At 38.2% G+C, this 26,573-nt stretch overlaps 1 protein-coding gene across 1 annotated transcript in view; it reads left to right on the forward strand.

The window, feature by feature from the left end:
* The first annotated feature begins 14,401 nt into the window (after positions 1-14,401).
* Positions 14,402-26,573, forward strand: part of GLRA2 (glycine receptor alpha 2) — a 154,601-nt gene continuing 142,429 nt past the window's right edge. Inside the window, exons 1-3 of the mRNA XM_045582286.1 lie at positions 14,402-14,795; positions 14,978-15,155; positions 17,310-17,443. Of these exons, the coding sequence (XP_045438242.1) occupies positions 15,088-15,155; positions 17,310-17,443 (202 nt within the window). The 5' untranslated portion in view covers positions 14,402-14,795; positions 14,978-15,087. The remainder of the gene's footprint in view (positions 14,796-14,977; positions 15,156-17,309; positions 17,444-26,573) is intronic.

Genomic DNA, 26,573 nt, shown 5'->3' on the forward strand with positions numbered 1-26,573 from the left:
CCCTTATCCTGCCCCGCAGGCAGCCCCTGAGGTATCTGTGCCAAATCTACACAGCTCTGAAAAACAGATTTTTTAAATTACCAACTGGATGATCTGCAAGTTGTCTCTGGGTCAGAAATCCTACAATGCTTCAGCCATCTGCAACATTATCACTGTTTTCCAGAAATGGATTAGCTGCCCCTATTTTCAGAGTCCTGGCCTCAATACCCCTCCCTCTCTCCAACACACACACTACACACACTACCGAGAATACAGTTAGAGAAACAGCTCGGTCGGGCTTTACTTACTCTCAAAGTCAAAAAATGTAAAGAAAACACACTGAAATTATCATCTTTGGATCGTGGGAATATGGCTGACTGGTTTCTCATAGTGTGTGTATGTGAGTGCGTGTGCACGCACACGCGTGTTACTGCTTTTCTGTATTTTATACAATTTGGATGAAATACTTATTTGATCTTGTGCCAAACCCTGGGGCTTAGACATTGCCTAATCTTCCATATTTGACTTACTACCTACTCTGTTCTTACCGTTTCCTCTTGGATCCCCCCTTTCACCTTACATCCCTGCTATGACAACACACTTTTTAAAAATTTTCCCTTCTATCATTTTCCACCTTGTATTTCTTCCTCCTACTTTAGTTTCCCACGTGAGTTTCTAATATTAGCTTTAATGTCTCCTGCTCCCAAGAGATTATCCAACTATAAGACACCACACTTTGTTTCAAGTGGGTATTCCTAGGAGCTAATTCCCTGGCAAAGTCTTCTGCCTTCACTGCAAATAGCTTTAGTCACCCTGTGTCCACCTCCCAGACTTAGGGGGTGATCTACTTCCAGTTCTGTTGGCCTCACAGGATCTTCTTCCCTGTAAAAAGGATGTTCTTATAAGCAGAGAGAGGTCCTTAAATTTGATAATCCTGGATGGTATATCATTTGGTCTCTGAGGATAAAGACCCTCCAACTGAGTCTCAAGCCGGGCCAAAGGATTTGTCCCTCCCTTTGCCATACATCAAACTTATGGATATATATTGATGACCCTACCACCATAAGAGAATCAGGACAACGGTATATTGTAAAGTGATAGAAGAATCAGGTCTTTGGTTGCTTTAGAAAAAAGGATGATTAAGAAAAACAAAATCTTTTATTCCATTTTTTTCGCATTGCAGTAGTTGATTACAAGGAACATTCAGTAGTCAACCCAGTTTCAACCACTCTTATCTCCCAGGACCTGACTCAAGCCTGATCTGGTTCTCCTGATCTTTTGCTTCCAGCATCTGATTCTGCCTGATGTCATTCTTCTGTCAATAACCTTGCACATTACAAACTACCCAACCTTGCTACTTGCTGATCCTTAAGAAAAGATGGTGGTGGATAGATTTGAGTCAAGGAGAAAAAACATTTTCCATCACTGATGGATTCTTTTTTTACTTTCAGCATATTTTATAAACTCTGTAAATCTCCTTTTTTTCATTAAAACAGAAGAGTTGCTTCAGAGGATTGTTATGAAAGACTACAAGTATGATATTGAAGAAATATTTGGCATAACACCTGTCCCTTAGAAGGTGATGACTTTTATTTACAGAAATTAGGGCTATTTAAAGTGTGGTTTGTGGACTAGTGCTAGTTGTTTGTTACTAGTTTATGGTGAAAAAAAAGTATAGAAATTGAGAGCTCATACTTAGAAACTTTTAGACTGGAGATTTTCCTTCTTAAAAAAAAATTGGTCATTTCCCAAACATACTTAGAGAAGCACTGACATAAATGGGACCTCAGTTGAGGAAATGTCTGGGGTACCGCTTAGCATATATCACCTAGAAAGACATTCTTAAGAAATTCCAAGTGGTTATTAGAAGGGAATGGGTAGGGGAAGAATGAAGAGGGTGAAGGGGGTCAAATACATGGTGACAGAAGAGCACTAGACTTTGGGTGGTGAGCACATAACAGTGGGTACAGATGTTGTATTATGAACTTATACACCTGAATTAATATCATGTTATTAACCAATGTCACCATAATAAATTAAAACACACACACACACAAATATTCCATGACCTCCCCCTTTTCTATTGGCCAATTACCTTCTAATCCTTGAAAGTCCTCTCACCACACCATCACATTCTTTCCTTGTTCTGCTCATCTGTTGGTGTCTGTTAAGGAAACACAAATTAATGTTAACATTTGTTCAAAACATAACTCAGAAAATCTGTTTCAAAAGCACACAGGACGCATTCCAAAGCCAACTGGCATTTCTGATTTGTGTTACCCATGCCATTTCCTAAAGCTGTCAGGGGATGATTAAAAGTCAGAGGGGAAATTTTAATTCTTTTCATGTTGCAGTATAGTGGCTGTAGTAGAAAGAGAGCATTAACACTTTCAGGGGAAGAGAGAGGGATGCTTGATGAAATCTAAAAAAAACAGTCAATTGTAGGCACAAGCTGTGGTCACTGTATCCATCAATTTCAGGATGAGAGCAGCATTTGGAGCACAGTCTTTTCAAGGCATTGGCACCAGGCCATTCCTGAAGCACACAGTCATTATGGAGACATTTAATTAGTGCATTTTGCTTGATTGCCTATGGACATAGGAGTGGCAATGTGCCATCTAGCTCTTTTAGGGTCAAGTGCAAGCCTGATAAGACACGCTGAATTCTATGCAGTTAGGGGCTTCATATTACTTCCATTTTTATACCCCCCGCTCAGAATAGGGCCTGGAACATAGTAGGCACTCAATAAAATATCTGTTGAATGGATAAATGATTTCAGGGTCACCAAAGCTAGAATCCTTCTTGAAACCTGGTTCTATAACTGTTTCAGTTCAGTATGCTCTGGTTCTAGTAAATTACAGAACCAGGGTTCAAATACAGACTTGCTCAGAGTTCAATGCTCATTCTACAACAGTATGCTTCAGAGATAACACCAGAAACAAATACCATGCTCTCTGCAGTTGGGGAGACCCCAAAATGTGTGGTCTGGGCCACCCTTCCCCACACTCCATGGGGCTGAGTTACTCTTCATTTATCTCTCTCCTCTCTAAAAAGGGATAGGGATATATAGTGGTACCTTAAGTTTATTATCAGAAATATAAAATTGGACTTTTTTTTTTTACCGTGGACAAATAAGTCCCCCTTCTTTATCACCATCTATGGAATGTTCCCTGGGCCTGTCTTGAAGAACCCAACCAGGCCCTTGGGGTACAAAAGGAGATTATAATAGATTGAAGTATAAGGCCCAAATGGAATCTGGTTCTACAAATCCATTCCAGTCTCATCTTTATTTATCTTCCCTGATTCAACAGCCTCATGACAGCAGACTACATGACCCTTGAGCATCCTTCACTTGAATTTTGTTTAATACACTAAAATAACTAACAACAATGTTTAATTTATGTAAACATGATAGCATTTTCCAAGTAAATTGACCTCCTTTCTTTGATCAGGAAAAAAAAATTCAAATGAGCTCTGTATTGTGCCCTGAAGAGTGGAAAATTCACTTTGTTATATTGAGAGACCAAAGGACTTTCAGACTCACAAACTCATAGTCCTTTGATTTGTCATCAATAATCTACTTTGGTGGCTTGGGAATGATGGGGTTATAACAATTGAGTCCAGGAAAAAATACGGGTAAAGGCATGGATTAAGATTAAAAGAAAATAAGAAAGATTAGAAAGGAGGAAAAACAAAGCAAGCAATGATGAATTAAAATTGCAAACTCAGCTCCTAACTATTACCTCTTCCTGGACTAAAGACTATGAGAAGTATGAAGAATGGATTTCTGTGTCATCTTTAGGTAAAATATGTCTTACACTTAGCTAAATAATCATATGCAAATTTAAAGCAAAGCAAAAAGTCAAAATATTTAGAGTATTGAAATTGTGTGCTAGAGATGATATGGAAGAAAAGTATATTGAATCACAGCTTGCAAAACAGGGAGGTGAGGAAGAATAAAGAAGGGAGTTATGCATGTATGTTCTTTGGATAATCCCTCCATCTTCTTTCATCCTGTCTCCCCCTACCCACCCCCTCTGGCAGCTGTCAATATGTTCCATGTATCCATGCTTCTGCTTCTATTTTGTCATTAGATTCCACATATAAGTGCATATGCATGACACATAGAAACAGACAACAGTGTGGTGATAGAAAAGCAGTGGGGATAGGTAGAGGTGGGCAAAGGGATGGGGGAATTGGAGCATCTGTAATAGTGTCAACAATGAAAATGAAGATAAAAAGGGAGTTAAAAGTCAGAGAGAAGAGTTTGGACATGATGCTTTGTATGGGAAAGGGTCCTGGCTAGGAACAGAGGGTGTACTCAAAAGAGTTAATTGAAGAGGGTTTACTAATAGAATTCTTTACAAAGATCTGTGGTCAGGATTAAAGAAAGCTAACCAGGGATTGTGAGACACCCAGGAGCCAGAAACAGCAGGGAGATGTTATCTTCCTAGGCTTGAGGGCACAGAGTGGAGCCATAGCTGGAAACTGGAAAGAGCTGTAGTTGTAAGAGAGAGCCACTTTCTAGGAACTATGGCCCTTTCTTCCTTTCTTCCTTTCTTTCTTTCTTCCTTCCTTCCTTCCTTCCTTCCTTCCTTCCTTCCTTCCTTCCTTCCTTCCTTCCTTCCGTCCTTCCTTCCTTTTCTCCCTCTCTCCCACCCTCCTTCTCTGCCTTACTTCCTTGTCTATTTTCTTTAATTGATGTTAAGGTATATTTTTCTTGGCTTGTATTTTTGTGTTATGATGTCACTTTTTATTGTCTTTTTTATTCGTCCATATTTTCTTTGATTTGTGCTACAAAAATTGGATTGACATACAACACTATATTAATCTCATGTTTACACATAATGATTTCATGCTTTGTATATTGCAAAATGATTACCACAAAAAGTCTAGCTAACTTTTTTCACCACGTATAGTTACTTTTTTCCTTGTGATGAGAACATTTAAGATCTACTCTCTTATCAACTTTGAAATACACAAATACATCATTATTAACTATAGTCACAATGCTGTACATTATATCCCAAGGACTTATTTTATATCTGGAAGTTCATACCTTTTGACTCTCTTCACCTATTTCACTTACATGCCACCCCTTGCTGTGGCAACCACTAATCTGTTCTCTGTATCTATGAGCTTGGATTTTTTTCTGCAATTCAACATAAGTGAAATCATACAGTATTTTTCCTTCTCCGTCTGACTTATTTAAGTTAGCATAATGCCCTCAAAGTCCATCCATGTTGTAAGATTTCATTCTTTTTATGGTTGAATAAAATTCTAGTGTATATTTCCTATCCATTTTTAAAATATATTTTATTAATTTTTTACTGAGAGAAAGGGAGAGAGATAGAGAGCTAGAAACGTCCATGAGAGAGAAACATCAACCAGCTGCCTCCTGCACACCCCCCACCGGGGATGTGCCTGCAACTAATGTACATGCCCCTGACCGGAACCAAACCTGGGACCCTTCAGTCCGATGCTCCACCACTGAGCCAAACTGGTTTCAGCTTTCCTATCCATTTTAAGTGAGATATTGTTCATACATCATTTAATATACACAAATAAGTGGTCTTAGTGTATTCACAAAGTTTTGCCACCATCGCCACTATCTAATTCAAGAACATTTTTATCACCTACCAAAACTCCATATCCATGAACAATCATTCCCCATTTTCCTCTCCCCTCAAGTTGTTGGAAACCACCATCTATTTTCTCTCTTTGGCTTTGTCTTTTAACAGAACAACAAAGCCTCTAGGAAATTTTTGTTTAGCTGGAAGGGAACTGATAGAATAAATACTCCAACTTCTCTTTCCTTCCCTACTGTGACATCCTGCTGGTGCCTCCTATTGCCTGAAATCATACTGAGGCCAGATGTCAATAAAGGCTGATTTGTGCAGTTCATTAATATCAGCCTCCAAAGGCACAAAGAAGGAATGGAGGGTGGTGGTGGAAGGGAATCTGTAGGGACAGGAAAAACCAAGTGCCCCATCGCCCTACATATTCTTGATGGGAAGATGTTAGGGAGAGAATGGATTGCCAGACAACCAGAAAGTAGAAAGGGTGTGCAATCCTGGGGCAAGGAGCTGGTTGGAAGGAGGCACCCCTGGGGATATTCGGTCTATTCAACGAAATGGGTCTGGTGGTCACAGTGTTTTCAATGTCCTTATGTAACAACAGATTAATCATGGCATCCTTTCATTTTAATTTTAAGTGGATTCTGGAGACCAAAGAAAATGATTCATCATCCATTATTCATATTTCATTTTCCTTTTTATCAGTATCAATGTGACTTTGTAGACATGACATTGAGAATTGTATTTATCCTTTCTTTATGGTACCCTATAATAAATAAAAAGCTTATTTTCTAATTATGTGATGGGAGCCTGTACAACTAGATTTGTCTAGTATATTTACTTAAAAATTGATTTCTTTTTGCAGTATAAGTTGGCCTTATCACCAAGGAATTGCAAGCCATAATAAAAATAGTTGTCTTTAAAAGGAGGAAAATGAATGGTTATTCAAGTGTTTCAGTCTCTTTAGCTGATTATGTTTTTTGGTGTCCTGTCAAAAAGTAAACACAACTTGCCTGCTGGTGTGGCTCAGTGGTTGAGCATTGACCTATGCAGCAGGAGGTCACAATTTGATTCCTGTAGGGCACATGCCAGGGTTGTGGACTTGATCCCATTAGGGCAGACAGGAGGTCGCCAATCAATGATTATCTCATTAATGATGTTTCTATCTCTCCATCTCCCTTCCTCTCTGAAATAAACAAAAATATTTTTTTAAAAAGCAAACAGAGCTCAATATTTTGCACAGAGTTGGTCTTATGGTTAGATTAAATCACCTCCCACGATTGAGTAAAGAGGACAGATAATATAAATATTCAGTTTCATGGATGGGTATTAAAGTTGGAGATGGCTCCATCAGTGAATATATAATCACCAGTCCTGCCAATCAACCAGCCAACAACTATTAATTGATAATTTACTATATACAAAGTACTGAGTATTTTTCTGAAGATGAGGCAGTGATATGACATTATTTTGTCCCTCTGGGGACTTATGATCTATATGTTAAAATAAGAAAAATAAATATAGAGGTGGGGCTGTAAGCCAGGGTATCATCTGGGGAGATCAGCTTGCTGACACACAAGAGCTTCAAAATGTGGCATGCACCTCTGTATTCTATGTATTCACAGTCTAAACTCTGGTTCTTAGCTTGGCACGTTCACAAAATTAATCCTGTCAGTGTCCCAACTATGTTACTAATCAGGGATGTGACATACTAATTCTAAATACCTAATAGCCTCCCTAGCTGGTTTGGATCAGTGCAGTGAGCATGCAGACTAAAGGGTCCCAGGTTCCATTCTGGTCAAGGGCACATGCCCTGGTTGCAGGCTGGATTCCCAGTGGGGGGGTGGTGCAGGAAGCAGCCAATCGGTGATTCTCATCATTGGTGTTTCTATCTCTCTCTCCCTCTTCATTCATCTCTGAAATCAATACAAATATATTAAATATATAAGAGCCTAACATATAAGCCAGAATGAAAATATAAAAAATATAGCTATCAGGCTGCCAAGTAACCCATGTGGGCTGAGCATCATATAAGTGTATTTGATACACATTACCAGAAAACTTTTCATGATAAACATAGAATAATAGGATTTTTCTAATTTTTAATTTGTTTCAAATTAAACTTATTGGGGTAACATCTATTATATATATCAAAGCCTAAGTGATTGTTATGACTGGATGACTGAACAACCAGATGACTGGCTGGTATGATGTGCACTGGTCACTGCACTCCCAGAGCCAACCTCCTAACTAGTCAATCTCCCACAGTACCCCCCCCCCCCACCTCCACCCCCGGCCAGATGGCCCCGATGAGGCTGGCTGAGGGACTCCACCTGTACATGAATTTGTGCACCGAGCCTCTAGTTGATAAAATAACATTATATAAGTTTCAAGTGTTATTAATTTGACAATTTTGGGCAATCCTCTTCTTTGAAAGCAACTCTGAGATTAGTTCTATAATGGAGACAGACTTGGTTAAGGTTGGAGTGAGGGCAGGATGATGTTAGGCTGGGCAGGTTATGAAGCATGGGGGTTTTCCCAAAGGGCACTCACAACTCTTGCCATTTTTCAAGTTAAAATAATTCATTTTTTTTCAAAATCAGCTTCTTTTCACCCATCTGTGAACCAAGAAGAGGCATTTTATGGGAAGGGAGAAAAATATTATTTAAGTAAATAGTAAAACTTTAATCCCTGAGGACTCTCCAAAAGAAATTTTTAGCAAGAGTATAATAATGAAGGTGATGCCAAGGCAGTTTTCACATCAGTTGCAGAACCAAACCTAGGAGATTCTAAGAAGAGTGATACACAACAATAAATCTTATTGTGATTCATTATTTTCATTTTAGAATTATAGCAGAGGAAGCTTTCTAATACATTCCAATGGTATTACATTTGCTTTACCCTCAACATTAATGTTTAGCACCTGATGTTTATAAAAAGAAATGCTGCATTTCTCACAATAGTCAATACAGAAGCAATCAATTTATGAATCATTGCTGGAAATAGAATTTTTTTCAATTACTGCACACATATGTGGTCTGTGAGCATTGAACACTAATAAGCAGAAGAGGTCCAATCCTAAAATGAGTTTTCTGACTTCTCCGTAATTTAATCCAAAAATGCTTTGGACAGACATCCAATTGTCTGCATGGAACTTGGAAGAGCAACGATTTCATATTTTAGACTTCATGGCCTTGGAGCTTACCTCTCTGGATGCTGAGCATTTTTATTCATTCCATAAAATAAAGAAGAAAGAATCAAATTGGTTTCAAAAAATGAAAGTGAATACATGGAGGATGACATCAGCTCTTTAGGCATGCTTGCTCTGTGGACAATGCTGGCCATTGAAAATAGCCTTAAATCCATTACTACTAGCACTTGTAGCAGCCTGCACAGATGAACATGCAGGAGCTATGCTTCATTTTCATTCTTTCTTTTCAAATTCCTGTCCTCCTGGCAACTTATTTGACACAACAGAGTGGGCTCTATAGTGTGCCTTTCATTTCAAATACAAAGGTTGCAAGGGAGGTAATGGATATATGAATCAGTGGGTGGCCATGAAAGTTGAAAGCCATTTGTTGACTCTGCAGTGGTAGCTGAGAGATCTCAGATTTAAGAGATGGACTCTCTACCTGATCCCTAAGAGATTATAGTAAATAAGGACAAACACTAATTATTAATTTCACAAGCGACATGTTTTAACAAATACCATAATCATCACACATCCTCATGTTAGAGGGTTTTATTAACCAAAAATCTAAACGTGAGCCCTACAGTGAGAAGAGTATCTGTTTGGGACAGGAGACTTTTTCCTAAAATTCAAAAGGTACATTTTAGCTCTATTGTTCTCTGTGAGGAAGCATCCTCAAACAAAGATTTGGTAAAACAATTTCTTGCCCTCTCTGATTTGCCTCAAACTCTACTTCTTGGTTGGTGTCCATGGTACATTAATAAGTCCTTTCTTAATCTCTATCTTTTCAAGTGGGGAAATAATGCCCATATTTTAGGATGACCATCTCTCTGCAGGAAGACCCATAAGACTTCATGAGGAGACCTGATAAAGGATGTTGATATATTAGAAGTATTTCAACACTTTCCCTGAAGAAATTGACTTTGGGACTCTTAATAATGGGCTTTCCTTCTGTCACTTATGTGTATGTGGAATTCAAAATAGAAAGCAAAATGTCATCAAAAAATTGATACTGCAAAGGAGTAATAAACATAGCTATTAAAAATAGTTGTGGACATATAGTAGATTTTAAGTGACTTGGAAAAATAGCTCTGGGGTGGTGGCGAGGCCTGTGTTCCACTTGGGAGAAGCTGAATGTTGCTTTGTGGGTGCCAGATCCATGGTGCAGTTTCTCTGTAAATAGCCAGTGCATGTCATAGCAGCCCCTGCATTGAGCATCTGTCCCTGGTGGTCGGTGTGCAATATAGTAATAGGTCAGAGAGTTGGATACTTAGCATATTAGCCTTTTGTATATAGAGATAGGATCGGTCAGAATCTTCTCATTTATCTGACAAGAGTAAAAAGCAAGGATGTCACATGCCTCAATCAGTTGTAATTTGGTGAACTAGAAGCATAGGTGGATTCTACTTTGAGATCCTATTGCATTGCAAATATGACCTTTCTAAGCTCTGAGACTTACTGTACTTGCAAGTATACTTGTCCAAGGGATGAAATGAAAACATGAATTTTAGTAGTCAATAGATGTTAAGAACTAAGATTAAGAGCTTAAAACACATCCTCAACTCTGATTTAACATGACTTTTAAGAGTATTCCATGTAGAAATATTTATGTAACAATATTACCATCACATTACTATCTGTATTTTGCATATTACAAAAATGAGACTTAGTGGGATTAAACGACTTGTGCAAGTTCACGTAATTGATTGATGTTAGAGGTGGAATCTGAATCAAGCACATCAGATTCATAGTCTCCTACTTGTATTTTCATCTCATGCTATAGACTCCTGAGCCACTGAGTTTGGTTTCTTTTCAAATAACCATAGTTCTTAAATTGTTCATTTACTCACAAGGAATTTTTGACATAACTACATATATTTAAGTATATTGTTTTATTTAAGTAGTACTTCTGGGTGCATTTTAAATATTGTATCTTAATCAGCATTGATTATTATGATTATTGTCATTATCATTGAATGCATGGGGATGCAATAGTGGACCAAAACAAATGTTGTCCTGTCCATTATAAAGCTCATTATCTAAGCAATTAATCATACACATGTATATACCGAGTGGCCAGATTATTATGATCTCTGAACACATAATAATCTGGCCACGCATGAATTCGTGCATGGGTGGGGTCTGGCCAGCCTAGCGGTGGGGGGGGGGGGGCGGGGGGAAGGGGATGGGCAGTTGGCTGGCCCGCCTGCTGGTCGAACTCCTGGTTGAGGAAACATTTTGCATATTGGCCTTTTAGTATATAGGATATACACTGAGTGGCCAGATTATTATACGGTCAGAGACCATAATAATCTGGCCACTCGGCGTATATGCAATGATGACCAGCTCTTTGAATCAGAGTTGCTGAGTACTAAGAGAGCATATAATAGGGAGAGTTTATAGAGTCACACAGGTCATGGAAAGTCTTCTTGAGGAAATAACACTTGATCAGATATTTGAAAACTAAGCTAACGTGAACAAGACAAAATGGGAGGCATGAGAATGCCATGGGATTAAGCAACATGGCAAGCACGAGGGACTAAAAAGAGACTAATGTGGCTAGAGGGGAAGAAATGAGATGAGTATGGGTTGAGATGAAGGATAATGTAAGCATAGGCCAGACCTTATAGAGCTTTTAGGTCATGTTACATTTTCTTGTTCTACCCAAAGATTACTGGAAAGTCATAATGTTAATCAAGAGGTGTGACATAATCAGGTTTGGATTTTTGAACAGTCATTCTGGCTGCAATGTAGAGAATGAGGTGAAGGGCGATGTGCTGTTGGTCCAGGTAGATCAGTAAGCTATTGCTGCAATAGAATCAAGAAATAAAGATAGGTCAACTGGAGTCATAGTGGTTGAGATGGAAAGAATAGACAGAGCTTGTAAATATTTTAGGGATAAATTCAATAGGGCTAGGTGAAGAACTGAATATGGTGGATGATGGAAAGGGAGTCTTAGAGACGATGCCTTGGGTTTTAGCTGGCAACAATGAAACAGGCACAGTAGAATAGAAACATTATTTGGATGAAATATTAAAGGTTTGATTTTGAAATGTGGAGTTTAATGAGCTTTTGACACATTCAGCAGGAATTGTATAGGGAACAGTTGGATGTACAGGTCTGGATAGAAATACATATTTGTATATCAAATATATAAAAGTATATTGGAAGTTATGGATGGGGCATAATATTGTATACTAGTGAGTGTAATATAAGAAAGGGCCCAGAATACAGCCTTTAGGAAATCCAACTTTCATAAGCCAGGTAGAAAAGGATATGTCTGCCAAGAGATAGAACAAGAGGCAAGCCATGAGTTCACTGTGTCACAGAGTCAAGGGAGGAAAGTACTTTGAGAGCAGAGTGCTGGCTGCTAGGGTCTGAAGGGAGGGAGCTATTAATCAAAAGGTATAAAATTTCAGTGGTGCAAGATGAATACGCTCTAGAGACCCACTGCATGATATTGTGCCCATCATTAACAATAGTGTACACTTAAAAATCTGTTGAGAAAGTAGGTATCATGTTAAATGTTCTTACCACAATAAAATAAAACTTGAAAAAAGTGAAAAAAGACCGAGGTGATCACAGTCATGGAACTGTCAAGTAAGATGACAACAAAAAATATCCTTTAGTTTTAGTTACATGGAACTCAGTGACAGACTCAGTGAGAGCTATTTCTGTGGTTTTACAGAGCTGGAATCCAAATGGAGGAGAGCTGAGAAGTAAAATGAGGAGGTTAGACTAGATCCTCTCTGAAGTTATGCCAACTCTAAAATAGTTAATTTCATGTTGTTAGCCAGAGTGTCCCTTTGTCACAGGTTTCTCTACTCACCCTTCTCCTGGTTAATAGCCAGATTGCTATTGAAAGAAATTATTTGCAAAGACTAATTACTTTGAGCAGCATTACAACCTCAAGTCAATTTGGGACAAATTATTTTCTTCTACTTTTACATTATAGAAATACATATTTGTATATCATCTATAAAAAAGGATATTGGAAGTTATGGATGAGCATAATATTGTATACTAGTGATTATCAGTGTGTGTGTGTATGTATGTGTAATATATATTACTTTTGGAAAGCATCTTGAGCATAAAAATCTTGTGTGGTTTTTCCCATAGCACCATCTGGAATTCATTTTATTTTTTGGGTCAGGACTGCAGGGATAAAATCAGGTCTAGAGCTTTCTTGTGGGTGAATTTGGAAGTGACCAGATTTGAAGGTGCAGTCCAGAGATGTCTCACACTACACTACACTGTCTTCCTTTTAATTGAATCACTTTTTCTGGGCTTTGAGAGTTAAGAGAAGACATCGCAAAGAATTGATTTTGTATGTAAGCAGAATGCTTGGGCGCTGCTGCTTTTCATTAAGGAGAAGTTCCTATATTTTCACTGGCTTGGTGGGATAGAAATCCAATAAAGGTGTGTACAGTCCGTTGCTCCTCAAAGTGTGATCAGTGGACCAGTTGCATCAGCCTCAGCTAGGAACTTGTTAGAAACGCAGCATCTCAAACCGCCACCTCAGACCTACTAGATCAGAAACTGCATTTCAACGAGAATCTTAGTGATTTATATTAACATGAAAAGGTGAAAAGAACTCACAATTTCTTCTCGTAAACTTTTTCTACTTTTGAAAAATATGAAATTCTTGGTTACTCTGCTATGAAATTCAAACAGATCCTTGGGAGATTCATCCTTTATGGACTAAACATTAACCATATTCTTTTAAGACCTGCAGTGGAGTGCCAACATGACTAACAACGTAACTTTACCGACAACAAGTAGCTTGTTCACTCAGCTCGTGGTTAAACATGCATTTTTCAGTTCCCCTTCCCAGAAGCTGCTAATTACTTGCACTGAGCTATTTACCTTTCCTCTTTTATTATTAATAATATTTGTAATTTTAATTTGAAATAGCAAGATTGCCTGTCATGCTTTTTTCTGACTCTTGAGCCAATTTCGAAGAACGTCACTATGTGACATGACCCTCCCTAGGGATTAACATCTGGAATGGGCAGAGGAAACCACCCACAGACTCCCCCTTTCTTGCTCCATTTCTGACTCGGAGCCTTACTCTAACCTTTAACCAGGGCAGGAAAAGATTGCTACTGCCCCCTTCTGGCCCGCTGTATTTTCTCTTCTAGAAATCCGAAACTTCAAGAGGATGCCCAAGGATTTGGAGCCACTGAAGAGAACTCGCGGAAGGGGTTTTCCCTAGCAGAGAGGTAAAGAGATACTTTGGGAACAGGCGGCTAAAATCAAACGAAAACACTCCAGGGGTGAGAAAGGCATAAAGGGCTTCTCAATTAATTCAGCAATCCCCACGTATCTCTTCCCGCACAAGGGTTTCTCTGTGCCACGGAAATATCCCCTGCTCTCCAGCACAGGACTCCCCTTTGCTCCCAGCTTCTACTCGTCAAGAGTGGGCAACCCACTCCCCTATTATAATTTCCGTACTCCACATCCTGTCTGGTGCTTCCCCGATTTCCTTTGCCCACGCCTAGACCTCATTCCCTTCTCTGCTTCCAACTCCTGTCCCGCCCACCCACTGGCAGACTAGCATTGCCAGGAGCTCAGACCCTCCTCTCCCTCACCCAGTGTCTCCCCTGACCTCTGCTCTTCCTTGGCTGTCATCGCGCCCCCTTCAGCACCCCTGAGCTGAGCGGGCAGTCACTCTCTGCCTCTGAATGACAGGCATGTCCCCTCCAGAATGCCTCTCCCCGACCCCCGCCCCAAGCGCCTGAGAAAGGAAACATGCGCACTTCAGAGCTAGCAGCTGTCCTAGTGCTGAAATTTATAGGCTGGGGAAGAGCACATCTCCCTGTCTTTCTGTAGCCCTCATTCCAGCACAGGAGCTCAGCGTTTTTGCCCTCTCCTCTCTCCCCACTCCAGCCCGCAGAGTCCTTTCGTCTCCCTCATTTACAACTTCTTTGACAAAGAGAACCTTTGCTAGAGAAAGGGGATTCACTCCACAGAAAGGACTTAAAAGCCGCGGCAACCAGACTTCAGCATGGCACTGTCACCAGCCCCCTTTGCCTGGTGATGCGATTAAGGTAGCGGCATTTTTATTATTTAGGGGGAGCAGCTGGGGGGATCATCAGTTCTGAGGCTTTGTCTTCTCTGGGTTCACTGATGGTCCCGAGTCCAGTCTAACCTGAGCACGATGCTTAGTACTGGCACTTTTTGTTTTTTCTCAGCAAACTATACAAACCCCAATCTCTTTCTGATTTTCAAGGAAACTAGATCCCTGCCAGGTTTTGAATCTGGACAATAGACAGATACTTTGTCCTAGCTTCTCACTGGAATCATTTCGGGGCTGTTTTCCACAAGATCGCAGAAACAGGAATGAACCGGCAGCTAGTGAACATTTTGACAACCTTGTTTGCATTTTTCTTAGAGACAAGCCACTTCAGGTAGGTGAAAAGACTTTGCATGTTGATATTTTCCACATGAGAACTGTTTGAAAGATAACATGTCATACAGTTTTTCTCAATTTCCTATGCCCCAGATCATATTATTTTAATTTTATGGGAGGGAGTTAGATTTCTTTTGTTCTTTTAAAAAGATTAATTTTGATGGGAGGGGTGTAAATTTTCACAAAGGCAAGTTTTATGATATATAACCCCACTCTATGCATTTCAACATATTTTCACAGCCAATGTGATATTAAAGTAGTCTGATGAGTTGCATGCTCTTTAAATTTCTATATGATGGTGAATTTTTTTTTTTTTTTTTTTTTGCTTTCAAATTCTGGAAGTCATTTAAAAGGATTATTGAATGCAATACTTTTCATATGCTGGAAGTGCTTGGATAAATTTACCAAGATCATGCTTATTTTATATGAGATATTAAAAAACCTTAATTCTTAACCAACTTGGGACTTCTATTATATTTCAGCAACTAGATGCATACTATGAGGACTACAATTCAGGAAATTTCTTGAAACATCAGTAACATTTCAAATCACATTTTGCCACTATATTCTACTGTTCGGTATAGTCGAAATTGATTGCCTACCAAAATGTAATTAAAATGACATCTTTGTATTTATGTATGCATGTGAAATAGACTATGAATAATTAAAATAATTGAGAAATCATTATTTGCATGCTTGCATTTTCTACCTAATTTAAAAATTGTCAAATCAATTGATACTTCAAAATATCAGATTATTACCAATAAGTAAAATAGCCAACCTAATGAAAGATAGATAGGAGATGTTCATACAACAAAGTACAGAACTCTTCATTTAATTTTCACCAAATTTTATGGTATTTTTTCACAGAACCAAGAGAAATGAAACATATAGCAGCAATGCTCTGAGTACTGGGAAAACCCACTACGTTCCTTTCAGGTTCACACCTCCTACTATGATTAAGAAAAACTGTAGGCTGGGTTTTATTAGAATCATCATCATCATCATCACCATCATCATCATCATCTTCACCTTCACCTTCACCACTACCACCACTATCATAATCAAATAGTACTTGATTAATCAGATGATCTGCATATGGGAATGTGAGTATTTCTAGATGATCATATCAATTTTTTAACTCCTACCAAATGTTTGCATCATCTTTGCACTTATAGTTAATATTACTTCTTTGAAAAACTGGAAAAAATGTGGTAATTTTTTTAGTTATAAAATTAACAAGACTATTATATTATTGAAAACAAAGCTTGTAGAATTTCTTCAGGGTAGAAATCAACATTCAGTCACCACTATATATTGTGAAATAATTCATTTTCACTATAAAATAAATGTGCTCTTTTTATGAGCCCTTTAAGGAAATAAAAAATTTCCAACCAACATTCAGTATTTTTTATTCAAGAGAAAATAATTTAAAAGTTTTTTTCATTCAAGAGAAAATAATTTAAAAGTTTTTTTCTATGAATACTTTATTCCAGTCAACAATTTAAATGCTTATGTATAAATAACAACTGATACAATAGAAATACAGGCAAGCTCGTTGTTGACCTATTTTAGAATGAAGTTAAATTTCCAAGTGAAGATTTGCTTTTAGACATCGCAATGAAAAGTATTAATAGTTGATAGCTGGAATAGAATCTAGCAGGTGAGAAAATAAGCAATGAGATAATTAGTTCATGCTTACTTTGTTCTGCCTATATTTCTTATAAAAAAGTAGAGGACTTATTTTAAGGGCTAAAATACTAGGAAAATTTTTTGAAATGCACGAGGAAATGATTTTAAGACAAACACCTACATTTTAGAAGTTATCATCTTCATTTCTCTGTTGACTCTAGAAAGAAATGTCCTTAACAATATGTCCATAAAACCTACACTCTAAAACTCTGCATGTTGTTTCATCTTAAACATCTTATGTATGGCTGTAGTTTGAAAACTTAGGAGATATGACTCAGAATTTGTACCTCTCATCATTTAAAGTTAACTCTAGACCAGAAGTTGACCAAAGAGTTTGCCATTTATTTTCTTCTTAGTAACATATCAAATACATTTACAAAACATGTGAAACATTATCTGAGTATTAGTTCTTAGGCGATGAGAATGGAATTATTGCTAAAATATTCAATGATATGTTTAGGGCTGCTTTCTGCAAAGACCATGACTCCAGGTCTGGAAAACAACCTTCGCAGACCCTATCTCCTTCAGATTTCTTGGACAAATTAATGGGAAAGACATCAGGATATGATGCAAGAATCAGACCAAATTTTAAAGGTACGTTTTACTTAAACTTATGTTAAGCCTGTGGGAAATCTAGACATTTAAATATTCTTTAAAAAGTTTTCAGGTCTTTTTATTATAAAATGGAAACAAGTATAGCATTCATTTCAATTTGGGATTCTTTTGAACTAGTCTTTGTTAGCAGCTTAAATTTTACATGTTGCTTGCAACTTTTGAAAACTTTCATTTGTGCTCTATTTCACAAAGAAGACTAATGTCAGAGATTATTGCCACATTTTCTCTTTTCTCTTAAGTAAGAGAGTGATTGGAAATGAATACAAGAGCAAATGATGGGCCTCACTTGTATGAATGCCTATCAGGACTCAGAATTCAATTGTTACACCAAAATCCTTGGTTTGGGTTTTAAATATCTATTCCCAAAGTAAAGATTAAATCTCAGTGTAAAACATGCCATTTTACACATTTCAGGCCTCTCTCATTTTTAAATATTAATATTGTGAGAAGAGGCTCTAATACCACATCAGAAAATTTTGATTTCCTCTTGTTTCAACATTCTAATTATTTATTTGACATATCTGAAATTAACATAGAAGATAACAGAATTATAAAGTGCACATGCCAAAGACAATACTTTCTTGGTTCAATTAGAAACAAACAGAAAAAATTGATATTGTTGAACATTACAAAAATTAATTAATAGTCTGAAGAAATTATTTTTAACTATTTGGTTTATTTTTATTCTGAATCAGAAAAGTATTGTAACAAGAACCAATCACTAATAATTGGATTATTGTTAATGTTTTACATTTTAAATACATATTTTAAATGCTTTAATTTTTTAATATATATTTTAAATGACAACTGCATTTTATCTTATAGTTTAATACATTGTGAAATGTTTATAATATTTTATAAGAGGAGAAACCTATAATATTCTTGATGTTATGTCACAGTCCATGCATTGCTTTGGTTCTGTTTATTAGCACTTTAATTGGATTGCTTTCCTTGAATTTTGATTAATTTTTATTATTAGCAAATGTGAGCATAAAAATTAAATTCTAAATTCTATTTATTCTTTAAATGCTATACCTGAATATACTCAGCTAAGGACACATTTCATAAAGAAATATTAGAATTTTAACAAAACGTGTTTTTTATTTATAGGGTATTTCCAAAAGAGACAACAGAACTAAGTTCAAAGCTTGATTTTCCTGAAAACAATTTTCATATTCATCCCATTTCATATTAATTTTGTGATCATTGCTTTGGAAGTCAATATCTGAAACAAAATCCTATGAGTAACATGTCAAGAATCAGCTTTCAATGGCACTGCTCATTCATACATTTATTCATTTAGCTCTTCAATAACTCTGGAGTTTGAACTATTGTACATGCAAAATACTAACTCCTGCATGCTTTGAGAAGTGGAAAGATGACACAGTTTTGGGTGCTACCATAAAAATTTTCAGTAAGGAGATTAGATGTTACATGAATATTTATAAAATATAATGATATAATCTATATATTATTATACAGAAGTAAAGTAATTAAGAATTAAGTAACATTAGGAAGTATAGATAAAATACTACAGGTTTCCAACAAATAAAAAGATGATTTCAATTAAGCTATTCATGGAAAGCTTTACAAAGAAGGTGCAGAGATGAAAAATTGTTTCAAGTTCATGAGCATCCTGTTTAATAGCAGTTATTATTATTTTCTAGTACTAATTCTTCAAAAGGAAATAGAAGTACAGAGAGTAATAAAAATCCATGTTGCTATTTTAAGTAACCATATAGAATGAACAATCATTTCCAAATGAAAGCTTTTTTTCTGGTTCTTCTGGGGATGTCACCCTTTTGAAGTGACAGTTCTCATTATTCTAAATGATAAATAAATAAGGGGAATATCAAGTATAGCAAAGTATGACCATATTTTGAGATCTATCCACTACTTGAAGACCTGGACACAGGATATTTAAAGACTTATAAGAGGGAAATGTGTGGATATAATTTAAGACTCTATTATTAATGGACTTCACTGAGTTTTGTCTCCCTCTCCCTTTATATACCCATTTCAATGAACCCTGATACTCTTTCATAAATTTTATTTACACAGACAAGTTATAACAACAATTACCTAACAGTTCCCACAATTCTCATTACTTTTAGGATCTTGGCTTTTCCTGTATATAGAACATTCCTCATTATTTTAGACAAAAATAATTATCCCACCTTAATGTTCCCACAACACTTTATGTTTAATATGGTTCTTTAGCATACTTATGTTTTATCTACCCACCTGTACACCACATCTGAGAGGGCAGTGAAGTGTTATTATTTATAAAGAAGAAGAAGAAGAAGAAGAAGAAGAAGAAGAAGAAGAAGAAGAAGAAGAAGAAGAAGAAGAAGAAGAAGAAGAAGAGATAATGATCATAATTAATAAGACACAAGTGCAATATTTGGCCACAAGAATAAAAGCAAGAGCCAGATATGGGCTGCTGAGGCAAAGGGAATGGCTTTTCTAGAAGTCTTACTAAATAATAGCACATTTCTCTGTTTCCTTGCTGCTATACATTAGCAAGGGAGAAAGAAATGCATATGCATAATTTTTCTTATTGGAAGGCATGTCTCCTTCATACTTATAAGTCAGTAAAATATATCATGTCTATTCAATGTCCCTGATAGACTCTGAAAGATGTCATAATGGGGATACATGCAAGAAGGAAGATGGACTGGACGTAAGCTAGAAAAGGGAAGCTGAGACATGATTCAGACGTAGGTCTGTAATTGAGAGCCATTCTTAGAAGCTATAGGGAGAAAATAGCTTTTCTGATGTGAAGCATAAGTGTATAAACAAAGTCGTGAGTCAGAGTTGCCAATTGCATTACATCTATAAGATCCATAGAGACCTGGGCCAGATCTTGTTAAAACATAAATTTTCAAAATCCTCAGTTCAGATAAAAACACAAGCAATGTCTGCCTGGTTTTGAAACTATGGTAAATATCGATTTTATGCCAACAGATGAGTCTTTTTCCCCACTTGGGTGTTTTATCTCATTGTCAGTTGATTTATAATGATGTTATTCTATCATTCTATCAGCTATTCCTTTGTCAGTATTATTGTATCTTGAAAATGCCACTTTAAACATTAAGCTTTTAAAGAAGCCAAATGAAATGCTCAAACCAGAGCAAAATGCATTAGTTCTAATTCTCTGTCTTTGAAACAAAGCCTTTATCTATTGTAATGAGATTTGCTTTGAAAATTAAATTAACTTGGAGTTATAGCCTAAGTTTTATCCCAATATGAATAAATACATTTCACTATCACATTCGTTTTGCAGTAGGATCTTGAAAAGATAAGGCCAGGAAATAATTATTCACTTCATTTCTTTGTGCATGCCATGCATACTATTCTCCCCCCTCATCCTATGTCTGGAGACCTAAATCTGAAAGTGTCATGTGTGACATTAAAATCTACATTTGCATGCAATATGGCTTCCTTCATTTCCCAAGGAGATATCAGCTCAAGAGGTGTTTCAGATAAAAGTAGAAATAAGTACCCTTCTAGAACAACTAAAGGTCTTCAGGTTTCTCCCCTTGGAAATTCTCTTGTCTGTAGCCATGTAAACCTCAAACTCAAATCCTGTGCTTATCAATACTTATAGGGCGTAGCTTGAACACAAATGTACATCAAGTAGGGATGCTTGGAAAGAGTGATTTTCTCACTGACAATGTAGCCACATAGTGTGACTATTTCTTTGATCACCCTGGTAGATGTGGGCATCACATACTAATATGAAGAGTAAAATGCTGCCAAAACTGGTTTGGCTCAGTGGATAGAGCATTGGTCTGCAGACTGAAAAGTCCCAGGTTCGATTCCTGTCAAGGGCATGTACATTGGTTGTGGGCACATCCCCAGTAGGGGTTGTGCAGGAGGCAGCTGGTCGATGATTCTCTCTCATCCATGTTTCTAGCTCTCTGTCCCTCTCATTTCCCCTCTGTAAAAAATCAGTAAAAAATATATATATTTTTAAAAATGAGTAAAACGCTTTCATGTATCAGAAGTATTTGACCTAAGTACAGAAAGTAGCAATAACGTTCAGGCACTTGAAAGGGTAAAGCCATCTATCTAATAAAAGAGTAATATGCAAAGCAACCATCACTCTGCTACACCAACAAGCCATGACCACCAGCCAATCAGGAGGAAGTATGCAAATTAACCGAACCAAGATGGCTGCACCCACAGAGCTGCAGCAAACAGGAGGCTTGGGTTTCCCAGGCAATCAAGGAAGCCAAGATTCCCTGCCACCGTGGCCTGCTGTGGCTTCTGCTCATAGCTACAAAGTTTCAATTATAGAAGATAAATAAACCCCAGATACCAGAGCCTCCGCTTGGGTCACCCGGGGGCATGGCTGGCCTGCAAACCACCACAGGCACCTTACTCAGGCCACTCCACACCTCAAGGGAACCCCCACCCTGATCCGGAACACCATTCAAGGCAAACCAGCTGGCCCCCACCTATGCATCAGGCCTCTATCCTATCTAATCCTATCTAATAAAAGAATAATATGCAAATTGACTGTCACTCCAACACACAAGATGGCTGCTCCCATCTGGTCAAAGATGGCTGCCCCCATGTAGACACAAGATGGCCACCACAAGATGGCCAGCAGGGGAGGGCAGTTGGGAGGGATCAGGCCTGCAATGGAGGTGCACTTAGGGGTTACCAGGCTGGCAGAAGAGGGAAGTAGGGGGCAACCGGCTTGAAAGGAAGAGCAGTTGGGGGTTGGGGGGACCCAGGCCTGCAGAGGAGATCAATTGGGGGGGACCAGGCCTGCATGGGAGGGCAGTTTGGAGTGGCCAGGCCTGCAGGGGAAGGCAGTTAAGGGCAATCAGTCTGACAGGGGAGAAGTTAGGCATCCATCAGGCTGTCAGGGAAGTGGTTAGAGGGTGATCAGGCTGGCAGGTAGAAGCAGTTAGGGGCAATCAGGAAGGCAGGCAGGCAAGCATTTGGGAGCCAGCAGTCCTGGATTGTGAGAGGGATGTCCGACTGCCCTACCAGGATCAGGCCTAAACGGGCAGTCGGACATCCCTCGAGGGGTTCCAGATTGGAGAGGGTGCAGGCTGGGCTGAGGGACACACAACCCTATGCATGAATTTTGTGCACTGGGCCTCTACTTTTAGAATAAGACAACAGGAGATAAAAGGAGGAGAAAAGGTTATTGAAAAGAAAGGCTGTGGATAACAAAGGGAATGATATTGTTAGCGATGATATTTATGAAGATTTTTTTTAAATATCTGAAGTCCACTTTGTCATAATTTATTTTAGATTTTGTGTTCTGGATGGACACCAAGTAATATGTTTGTATATAGTAGGCTACTACAATACTACAGGCCTACAAGGTCCCTGTTTGGGATTACAGGTGGTATCAAGAAAGAGGCATCTTTCCTGGCTGGTGTGGCTCAGTGATTGAGCATCAAACCATGAACCAAGAGGTCACAGGTTCGATTCAGGTCACATGCACATGCCCAGTTGTGGGATCTATCCCTAGTGGAGGGAGGGGGTGGGGGGTTGCTTGAGAGACAGCAGATCAATGTTTCCCTCTCATCTATGTTTCTATCTTTCTCTCCCTTCCTCTCTCTAAAAATCAATAAAAACATTTTTTTTTAAAGAAGTAGGCATCCACGGCATTCTAGCACACTCTAGTAAAGTATATTCCAATAAGTTAACCTTAATGGAATATGTCTTTTATTCTGTGCTGACAGAACGGTATAGTAGAAAAAGCCCTGGACATAGATCCAAAACCCCCAGGTTCATGTCCTGACTCAGCCACTTTTGACCTCAGGTTTTCTTTTGCCTTTTTTTCTCATTTGGGTTGTTCTGAACATCAAAGGAGATTATGCATCTGATAGATTTGTTTTGAAGTAGGAAGATCTAAATAATTTGAATTATTATTAGTAGTAGTCCTCCATTTCTCCTTTTAACCAACACTGATTATATATTATCAAAGCTTACCTTTCATGGCAATTGGGTCTTTTTAATTGTTTGATGTTTTAAAAATGTTTTTATTGATTTTAGAGAGAGAGAGGAATGGAGAGGGATATATATATGAAACATTGATAGATGCCCCACAACCTAGGCATGTGCCCTGACTAGAATCAAACCAGCAATCTTTCAGTCCATGAGACAATACTGGAGCTACTGAGCCACATTAGTCAGGGCACTGTTTGATTTTTTTTAAAATCTTGAAAAGTTCTAGCATCTTACAGTTCAAACATAGTAACAAGAACATAGATAACGAGTCTCAGCTAGTTCTCCCTTTGTTAGTTTGATGAGGAAATTTTCAACATGAAAGGGCTATTTCTAATCCTAAATATGAAAGAAAGAGGGAGCCATTTATGGAAAGGACTTATCATTATCCTTTCAAATCGAATCCCTCATTGTTTTTGGACTCTTTAAGTGAAGAAAGAAAAAGACATGGAACTAATTTCATGTGGTCCTAGAAAGAACCGTAAATTTACATGAAGATATATGACTGTCATTTCTGATGTATTTTCTTGTGCAGTTACTGCAGTTGCAAGGGTTGTTGCAATAATATGCTGAATTTATTTCCTATTTTAGAATAAGTATATTTTTAAAATATATTTTATTGATTTTTCACAGAGAGGAAGGGAGAGAGATAGAGAGCTAGAAACATTGATGAGAGAGATACACCGACCAGCTGCCTCCTGCACATCCCCCACTGGGGATGTGCCTGCAACCAATGCACATGCCCCTGACCAGAATCGAACCTGGGACCCTTCTGTCCGCAGGCCGACGCTCTATCCACTGAGACAAACCGGCTTTGGCTAGAATAAGTATTTTTAAGAGAACGTGTGGTCTCTACAACACAAAAGGTTAAGAGCATTGGAAATGGGAAACCTCAACTTAGTTTTTGAGAATGTATTGTATTGTATTGTTTCTTAGTTGATTTTGGGTGACTTTATATCTTGAGTTTTCATTATTGAAAGAGCCTGAACATTTATCCTGAATTCTATAGTGCTTGTTGCTCCTCCCCATCCTGAAAGGCAATTTATCCCATTTTGCTGATAATCTAAAACTTTATTAAAAAAATAATGGCTTAGATATCAGGATATATTAGTCCTTAATGACTGGATATTATGATGTGTCCAGCTGGGGCAAGCCAATTTAGAGTGACAAAAAGTCATTAGTTTGTGGGGTTTTTTTTCTTGCTGGTGTTGAATATTTTTCTTGGTGTGTTAGATCAGACACATTTGGAATAGGGTCTTAAAAATGAAAATATAGTTGACCTAACCTCATAATAACAAGGCCATTAGAAGCACTCTGGGTTCTCCTAGGAGTTAGCACCTCTTAAAAGAGGCAGTCCTGAGGGTGACATGCAGCATTTGCTCATTGACTTCTTTTTTGAGAGGGCTACTCTGGACACTTGTGACTGATTGCAGACACATTTAGCCACACAAAACCCACTAAAGAAAGAGCATGACCAAAAGGAATAGGTCTCTAAGTGGTACTCTTATGTGTGCAAGATGTTTAAGAATAAAGTCACTAGGTGACCCTCTTGGAGTCTAGTCTGGCTAGCCAACTATTGTGGTCATGGGGCAAGTACCAGAGTGATGCTGGGCCCTCTCTGACTCATGCCCTGGCTTATGCACTCAACATTCCCTTGTGAGCATGAATATACCAAATGGTGGCTGCGTTTTATTAACATATTCATCCAAGAGTGCAAAAGAGAATCCTGGCTTGAGTCAAAATATGGAAACTCAATAGGCATTTATCACGGATATGACTGGATAAGTCTTGTTTTCTATTGCATCTTTTTCTCTGATGGGAGGGGGTTCCGAACCACTTTCTTGAGGAAAAATAAATTACATGCCTATGCACTGTCAAAGCAATAGAGTACATTTTTGTCAAGTAGCGCACATGTGGGCACAAATATTATATGTAAATATTTACATCTTTATATTTGAGTCTAAACACACATTTGCTTATTCCTTTAATAATTGGTAAACAATTAATATGTGCAGGTGCTATGTTACTACTTGCTAAGCATATAGTGGTAAACAGAAATTTAAGTTTTAATTTATATTTTTGAAAATTGGAAGAACATAGAATTCCCTTTATTATTTAGTGTTTCCATATAACTTTACAGAGATGTGCTTTATTATTCATGAAACAAGAACTACATTTACCAGATTTTAGAGACAAAGAACCTAAGACTTGCCATGACATGATTTGACTAATGTTACAAAGCAGCTCTATCAAATTGGGAATTTAGAACATCAAGAACCTGAATATTCATCACAATTTTTGTTGCTACCTTTATTTTTCAGTTACAGTTGATATTCAATATTATTTTGTATTAGTTTCAAGTGTGCAGCATATTGGTTAGACAATCATATACTTTATCAAGTGCCCTCCCCCCCCATATTTCCAGTACTCGTGTAGCTCCATACTTAGTTATTACAATATTATTACTATACTAGTGGCTCAGTGCACACATTCATGTACCTGTGGGGTCCCTAGGCCTGGCCAGCGATCAGGGCCTTTCAGGTTCCCTGCCTCCCCACCTCCTTCTTCCTTTGTCATCCACATCTGCTGATTGCAACATGCAGGCTGGGAGAAGGGGCCAACCCCACCACAGTGGGTGGGTGGCAGGCCAATTAGGCCTGCTGGCTAGAGGTAGGGAGAATTGGGAGAGGGACCCAGGAGGTTGGCCACCAGCCCCAAGGAGGGATCCAGTCCTCAGCTCCTCTGAGAAAGGGGCTGTGTTAGCTGCCACCTATCCCCTGTTCCCTATCCCAGCCCGGGGGCCCAGCCCCAATCAGGGTTTGCTAGCTGTGGGGCAGGGACTAGGAGGTTGGCCAGCAGGCCCCATCGGCAATCAAGGCCTACAGGCTGGAGGCAGCTCCTGCATTGAGCATCTGCCCCTTGGTGGTCAGTGCTCATCATGCAACCAGTTGTTCCAGTTGTTCCATTGTAATGTCGTTTAGCCATATATATTCCCTATGCTGTATTTTATATCCCCATGACTATTTTGTAACTACCAATTTATACTTAATCCCTTCATCTTCTTCACCCAGTCCTCCAATACCCCTCCTCTTTGATAACCATCCATCTGTTCTCTGTATCTATTAATCTGTTT

Source organism: Pipistrellus kuhlii, unplaced genomic scaffold (assembly GCF_014108245.1).
Source record: "Pipistrellus kuhlii isolate mPipKuh1 unplaced genomic scaffold, mPipKuh1.p scaffold_m20_p_16, whole genome shotgun sequence".
In the NCBI taxonomy this organism is placed as follows: domain Eukaryota; kingdom Metazoa; phylum Chordata; class Mammalia; order Chiroptera; family Vespertilionidae; genus Pipistrellus; species Pipistrellus kuhlii.